This window comes from Trachymyrmex cornetzi, unplaced genomic scaffold, assembly GCF_001594075.2.
Source record: "Trachymyrmex cornetzi isolate Tcor2-1 unplaced genomic scaffold, Tcor1.1 scaffold725, whole genome shotgun sequence".
Classification (NCBI taxonomy): Eukaryota; Metazoa; Arthropoda; class Insecta; order Hymenoptera; family Formicidae; genus Trachymyrmex; species Trachymyrmex cornetzi.
The window spans coordinates 281,883-289,632 of record NW_017300054.1 but is presented as its reverse complement, the minus strand read 5'-3'; the positions used below and the strand labels follow the sequence as shown (position 1 = coordinate 289,632).

At 34.9% G+C, this 7,750-nt stretch overlaps 1 protein-coding gene across 2 annotated transcripts; it reads right to left on the bottom strand.

The window, feature by feature from the left end:
• Positions 1–1,048: 1,048 nt before the first annotated feature.
• Positions 1,049–7,405, bottom strand: Ctr9 (RNA polymerase-associated protein Ctr9). Of its 2 annotated transcripts, none has more exons than XM_018517780.1 (14): positions 7,351–7,405; positions 5,862–5,960; positions 5,547–5,786; positions 4,891–5,463; positions 4,698–4,817; positions 4,303–4,613; positions 3,712–4,237; positions 3,433–3,627; positions 3,243–3,359; positions 2,838–3,148; positions 2,438–2,772; positions 2,142–2,316; positions 1,272–1,898; positions 1,049–1,182 (listed from the first exon to the last, which is right to left on the bottom strand). In XM_018517780.1, the coding sequence occupies exons 1-14, from the start codon at positions 7,390–7,392 to the stop codon at positions 1,122–1,124; spliced, it is 3,732 nt and encodes a 1,243-aa protein (XP_018373282.1). In that variant the 5' UTR covers positions 7,393–7,405; the 3' UTR covers positions 1,049–1,121. The 2 variants fall into 2 exon arrangements, with proteins under 2 accessions (XP_018373282.1, XP_018373283.1); XM_018517781.1 differs by having other exon boundaries at positions 2,477–2,772.
• Positions 7,406–7,750: the final 345 nt, after the last annotated feature.

Genomic DNA, 7,750 nt, shown 5'->3' with positions numbered 1-7,750 from the left:
TTAAATTCTTAAATTGTCCAATATGTATCTCTGTTATACTTGATGATAAGGTAAGTCGTTCCTTGGCACAAAATTTCGAAAGTAAATTTCTCTAGTATGATTATTCATTTTAGAATGTTTGTTAAACCTGTGTCGAAGCACGTTTCGATAAAACCAGAATAATGGATTGAGAATGAATTATTTCCAATACTAAAAGGATTTAAATTCTCTACGAATTCTCATCATGAGTTGCTGAACTTATATATACGAAATAGCAAAGATACTTAGGAGAGAGGGTAATATTGATACTACCTGGGGGCAGAAATATTTAGTATAGATAAATATACATTCGGTAATCTTTCTGTGCCGCTCTGCTTATCTGGAGACACGGTAGTGTCTCAGCGCTAAGATATGGCGTGAGACACTGCCGTGCTATTTATGCAAATTTATATTTCTTCGCCTGATCTAGATTAAGGAAATAATTCAATGTATAATTTCGTTGTTTTTTTTTTATTTAGTACTATATTATAAAATTTATTTTATTGAATCGTAGGTACAATCTTGTCTTGTATTTTTTCATATATTGTTATCGCCGCAGTGCTATGATATACTATATACGATAATACACAAAGTTATTTTGCTTTACTTACTATTATTATTAATAGGGAAAATAAAATAACAAATATTTTTAAGGTAAAAAATGTCAGAGGAAAAAAATCGATAATCCATGCATATAAGAGATTGCGCGGAAGCTGCAGTTAACTTTAAAGTATTTGGTCTCTCAATATTTATTTTTATATTTTTATTAATATATTCTATCAGTTGTGTGTGTGTGTGTATGCGCGCGCGTGCGTGTGGCGAAATGTGACAGATAGAGTTGTTCAAAATAATATATTAAATAATATATTAAATAATATATTAAATAATATATTAAATAAAAAAAGAATGGATGAAAATTTAAAAGATAATTGCACAATAAAATTACAAAAGAAATAAATCCAGCGAAGATGATAAACATTTATTTCCCGTTTGTATTAAAAGAACTTTGTAAAGCGATCTTCACACAAATTATGTATGTTATTTAAGTGTAATTTTTTTTCACTGTGATAAACCATATTACAATTGTGAGAAATGAGGTTGATTTATTCACTATCACTACCGCCGCTTCCCGATACTGATTTTCTAGACACCGGGGATGCAGAACTGTGAAAAAAAGTAGCACGTGTAATGTAATATATGCAAAAAAAACTTTTATATATTTCTAATTGTAGTATGTAAAAAAATGAACTTACCGTGCCGATCCGCTCGGACTTCGGCTTCGAGAACCGCTCTTCGATCTAGACCGCGATCGCGACCTGCTACCGCTCCTCGATCTTGATTTAGATCTCGAAACAGATTTCGATTTAGACCGCGATCGACTCTTGCTTCTTGACTGGCGTTCTTCCGAGCCTGAACGCGAGCCACTTTTGGATCTTGACGGCGATACGCCTTTTCTTGAACCGCTTGGTGACCTCGACCTAGAACCGCTCTTTCTCGAACTCGATCTTGATCTTGGCTTTGATCCACTTCTTCGCGAGCCACTGTTAGACCTTGACCGCGAGCCGCTCTTGCGCGAACCTGACCTCGATCTTGATCTGCTTTTGGCTGACCCTGATCTTGACCCGGATACCGACCGACTTCTTGATTTTGAAATACTTCTCGACCTGGATCCCGAAGCAGATCGAGATCGAGAGCGCGATCGTGATGGAGATCGCGAACGAGAAGCTGAACGTGAACGCGAATGTGAACGCGAACTGCTTCTTGAACGACTACCGGATTTCGACCTTGAACGAGATCTCGAGCGTGAGGCGCGAGAGCCTTCGGAATCGGATGCGATTCGTTTGCTGCTATGGGGTTGATTTTCATTGCCGCTTTCGCCGCTATAAAAGTATCACAAAGTTTAACATGACACATTACATTTTGTTGAGTGTGATAAACTAAGAAATTAATATATTTATTAAGATGTTTTAATATTTAGAGTACTATTTAGAATAGAATTAAAAAATAGTAAACATGATATCAATCCATAAAAAAAATCAAATCAATTCTGATTTAATGAATTCTAAAATTAGAGATAATCGCGCGCGCGCGCGTATAATATTAAGATAACATATCGTACTTACCCACTAGCGATTTTAAGGCCTCCTGTATCGCTGTCTGACTCGCTCGTCGAAATAGTTTCCTTCGATTTAACCAGCTTACCCTTAAGAGTTTCAACCACGCCCTTACGAGTTTTCTCTTTTTTAGTCCTCGCGTTCTTCTTGCCACGTTTCTGTTTCGGCTGATCACTATCAGATCCTGCAAAATATATATTTTCGAAATGGTTTCTTTAATTTTATGAAAGTATTAAACTTCATAATCAAAACGAGTGATTTTATAGTGCTATGGGAAAATACAATAAAATTTAATTGTTTTATACCGCTATTGCTACTTCCATCCTTCCTGCGACTGCCTTTACCTTTGCTCTTCCTATCTTTAGTTTCACTGCTAGGTTTCCTTTTACGCTTTCTTTCTTTTGGTATTTCTTCTCTGCCTTCATCTCTATCAGAGCCTCCACTATCACTAACATACTGATCAGTTCGGAGCCTCTTGTTCTTTTTTCCGGGTTTTTCTGACGGCATTTCGCCGAATACCAGCGCGTTCTTAGTTTTCTCCACATATTCTTGTCGCTTTTGCAACATCTCCTCTTCTTTTTGGCGACGCATCTCTTCCAGCTTGCGTTGCTCTTCCGTCTGACGCATTTTGAAGGCTTGTCTATAAATTTAGATAATTTAGTGATAAGCGTATAAAGAAAAATATCCCCGATGGGAGTGACATACCTTTCTTCTTCTTGCTTCCGTCTTAACATCTTCTCTTCCTCATCCAACCTTCTAGCTCTAGCGACATGATACTGCGCTTGTGATAATAAATCTTGACACCTCCTAGCTTCAGCTTCCGCCAGCTGTTCCATCCTGTCGCCGTGCGCTGACAAATACTGAAAATATTTGTGTGAGAGGCCTAATTCATGAACTGCCTGCAATACGGTGGTCAAAGTTGATTTTTCATCTTTAAGAATTTGCGTGGCCAAGCGTTGAAGTACAAGAGCAATATTGTACAATAAAACGGTATCTTGTGGAGCTACTCGGCGTGCCTAAAAATATATCGACAAATTAAATATTAACATGTGAGAAATATAATAATAAAATAAAATAATCTATTAAAAAATCACGTGTATAGCTAATTACTTTTAATAACGTCAATTTCGCTTCTTTTAACTTGCCGGCTTTAAAATAAGCTCGTCCAAGATATTGCAAAACTTCAACGTGATGGTATTTATAGAATTTCCGCAAACAATTTTCATACTGCAATGTAAAATGTTAAATTAGTTAAGTTGAAATTAACTACTTCTGTAGCAACTATATATATATTATTTACCATTTGAATAGCGCTGACAAATTGTTTCTGCTCCACATAGATATGCGCAATATTTAACCAAACATCACAGAATTCTGCCGTTGCTTCGCGCACTTGAGCAAATATATCTCTAGCTTCATTTACACAACCCTTATGCGCGAGTACTGCACCGATACCATTCGCAGCCCAGATGTTTTTCGGATCATTTCTCAGAACCTAGCAAATCATATTAATTATAATCAGAAGTATTTTAATCTAGTTAATATTGAATCTAGATAAATTGAATTAGATAATAGTTACCTGCTTGTACATGGCTAATGCTCGATCTTGATGTCGCTTCTCCCTTTCTTTGTCTTTTCCACTCTGATGTAATGTTTGCAGCCAAATATTTCCTAATGCTATTAAAGAGTAAGCATCGGTACTCGTTGTCGGATTTTTCAAAATTCTCTCGAATTTTTTCTGGCCAGGACCCCATTCCATCTTGGCCAGATGCAAATTACCCAGTAGTGACCATGCGTCCGGATGTTCGTTATTGATTCTCAAAGCGTCCTTGAACCAATCGGACGCTTCATATATCTGTCCCTTATCTCTCGCCATGCAGCCGAGTCTCAAATAACAGTCCACGTAATTCGGATGCTCCTTTAAAATGTCTTTGTACAATTTCTCTGCTCGGTCGAATACACATAACGCTTCGTTAAGCCGAGCTAAGTTATACGTCGTAGTCACTGCGATCGAATTATAATATACAGAATCATGTAAGGCGTCTGCTTTTGAACGCGCCAAAGATTCCTCTAGATTTTTTCTGGCTTCCTCCAAGTTACCGAGTCTGAGAAGTAAAACATCAATTAGTATAATATATAAAATAAATACAATATAAAAATATACACGTACCTGTAATGTAACGCTCCCACGTTGTTCAAAATCTCCGGCGGTATGTCTGCTTGAACTTTCTCCTTCAAAATTCTGGTCGCGGTTCCATAAGCATTCAAGGCTGCATTCAGATCACTTTGCTCCAATATCTGTGCTAACTCGATCCAAGCTTCTACATCGTCAGGAAACTGTTCCGTTACTTTTCGCAAGTGATTTTTTGCAATATCGCGTTTCGATTGGGAACTCGAGTTAGCGTAGAGCGAACCGAGAATCTTCATTGTTTCGTAATTTCCTGGTTGTGCTTTCAAGACTTTCTCAAAGCATTGGGCTGCCTTTTGTTACAGGAACAAATTATTATTTTATATACACACCAATACAAATAATTATTTTAAGTAATGTATATTGCATGTTCTTACATTTTCTGCATCACCACGATAAACATACATTTGTCCTAATCCAAAATGTGGCAGTACAAATACAGGCGGAGCAAACTGCGTTGCCTGATAATAATATTGAAACGCTTGATCATAATCACCCTGAAATATTTTTACTTAATTAGCAAAAAAGCAATATTGACATAAATAACATTAATTACTACTTTATGCTTACTTGGACGTGAAATGCTCTGGCTAGTTGATAGCAACTTTCTGCTCGCATAGCTTCATTTTCTGTGTTATGAAATGCGTGCAACGCTAAATGTTGAACTTTATTGTAATCTTTTTTGAAAAAGAAATGGTTCGCTAAATGGTTCAGCACCATCGGATTTGTCGAATCGATCGTGTAAGCCTTCGATAACATTTGCACGCCGGTTCTTATGCTGTCGGGCTGTTGCTGATTTAATTTCAAGACCGAAAGGCCAACCAGCGCACCGACGCATTGTCCATCCAACTGCAAAGCTCTTTCAAATGCAAGTCGCGCTTTCTCTTGATTATTCAACTTCATGAAACAATGCCCCATTCCCAATCTAACAGCGGCTGGACAGTTTGGATTAGTTCTAAGGGCTTTCTTATAAAATGCAAGAGCACCTCTGTAATCTTTTTTGTTAAAAGCAATGCAAGCTTTGCCGAGCAAAGAAGGTATGTTATTTGGCGACTGATTCAGTACAAAATTAAACTGTGCATCAGCTTGCTCCATTTTATCACCTTCGAGCAGGCAGAAATAAGCTCGACCGAGTAAATGATTCTACAATAAAAAAAAAACAATGAATGTAAAAATTAAGATATTACTATAGATATTACTATTCAAACGCATATGATAATACGTACTTGATCATACATGATAATCTTGTCAGCTGTTGTATATAATAATGTAGCTTTTGTAAAGAGATCTCTTTTTTTATCTTTATTCTTTTCTTTGTTGGCTTCCTGGACATAATAGGCAGCCAACATGTCAAGGGCCCGCATCTGATCTTTTTCATAGTCGCGGTAATCAATATTTGCATCAATACGAGAAGATTCAAGTATCTTAATGAAATCATCAATTTTTTGTTGCTTGTAATATTCAAGCTGAAATAAGAAATAAACTTAGATAAATACTAACATGTATCCATTTTCTATTAGATTTATCTGTTCTATACATACGGCCAAATTGACCCAGATATTAAGTTGAGCATGTTCCTGTCGCAGAATCCCCAGAACTTCATCTCCATCTGGTAACTGATCTAAATAAAGTTCTATAACCTATGAGATTAAAAAGAACAATTACAATCTTAGCAAAAATACAAATAAATATATCTCGTAATTTTATCATTTTCTGATTTAATGTTCATATTGGATATATATGGAAATTAATATTACATGTTACCTACTTATTATCATATAATTGCATTACAAGTAATATCAAAATGAGATAAGTATTTGGATCATAATATTATATAGAAATAATAAGAAATAGAAAAGTTGCAGAAATAAGGAGAGATAGGAAAGTTGTATGAATGTATGAATATTGTTGTCCGCGTCTGTCATTTTCTTATGTTAATATTGATATTGATAGATACATGAGGATTATTACATTTTACTCACATATTATCATATAATTGTATTGTAATATCAAAATATTCATAAAATAAGTAATATTTAAAACATAACATATTAATATGGAAATAATAATAGAAACGTTACATATGAATATTTTATATTTCTATCATTTTCTGATATATGATAGTGTTTATATTGCTCTACAAGACTAATATTACATTTTACCTATTATTATATAACTGCATGATATCTAATATCGAAGTATCCATGGAAAGCAAAATCCATGAAGCAAATAATATTTGGATCATAACATGAGAATAAGGATAAGTAGGGAAGTGATATTTAAATTATAATTTGTATAATATATCACAAATATCTATGTATAAGACAATTACTACAAAAACGAATTATTTAAAAACACATAGGTAGGATTAGATTATATTTTGAATTGAAAGCTATACAGTTACATACTGACAATATAATTGTCATAGATAGAAAATATTGTTAACAGTACTTGAAAATGTGCAAGTGATATTGGATTATATTCTAAAATATTCTAGATAGAAAGTCATAGGCTTATGATTTACACTCGTACAAATGTACTAATAGGGAATATGCAAATGATATTAGATTATATTTTAGCTGGAATATTAAACTTAGGATTCACATTTATACCATTGTCACAGGTAAGAGGAATTAAAAACACTTGGAAATATATGCAGACGAAATTGAATTTGTATTTTAAATACAAAATCAGACTTATAACCTTACCGATACATAACATGCAATTATTACAAAGAAAAACTTAACGATACATACAAACGTGTACAGGGCGAATAAGAGAGTTTAAAGTAAACAAAGTAGGAATAATTTATTAACGCCGAGCTGTTAAAGCAACATATTGCTATCCGAATGTATGCACGTGAAATATAATATTTATTCAACCAGGAGAAGCGTGTCCTTATTTTGAGGTTAGGTATGTATGGACGTCGCTGATTATTGCAAAAATTTTAGTCTTCCAATTCCATTGCACTCAGGATCACGTATAAATATCGTAAATTAATGATATAATCAGTAGAAAAGGAATATTCACCTCGTCTGTGTCGCGGAGTGGTATCTCTATAGACCCCGCCATTGTAACTGATTGTAACATATTGAGACATAAGAGCCTGAGCACAATAGAGGAACAAGAATTAGATATTAAGATTTCAACCTATCAGAAACCGTGTATTCCGATGTAATCAGTTTCTGATAGGTTGAAATCTTAATATCTAATTCTTGTTCCTCTATTGTGCGCAGGCCCTAATTCTCACTTTCTCACGTTAGGACGATTAAACCTTAAGGTAAATTTTCACGAGCTGCTCTAACCGGCTGTTTTAGCGACAAAAAGGATCGCGTGACCCCGGATCTACAATAGGGTTTTAAGCCTTAAGCCATAAGAAATGGGCGAATCACAGTCGCATATTCTTCTCGGATTCAACTGTAATTGGTCA

Bases quoted from the DNA above. Each gene is read 5' to 3' on its own strand.
- Ctr9 (XM_018517780.1), bottom strand. From the start codon at position 7,392: ATGGCGGGGTCTATAGAGATACCACTCCGCGACACAGACGAG. The intron at 5,464-5,546 runs GTACGTATTATC...TTTTTATTGTAG, and splicing joins AGATTATCATGTATGATCAA to AATCATTTACTCGGTCGAGC. The intron at 3,628-3,711 runs GTAACTATTATC...ATGATTTGCTAG, and splicing joins CATTAGCCATGTACAAGCAG to GTTCTGAGAAATGATCCGAA.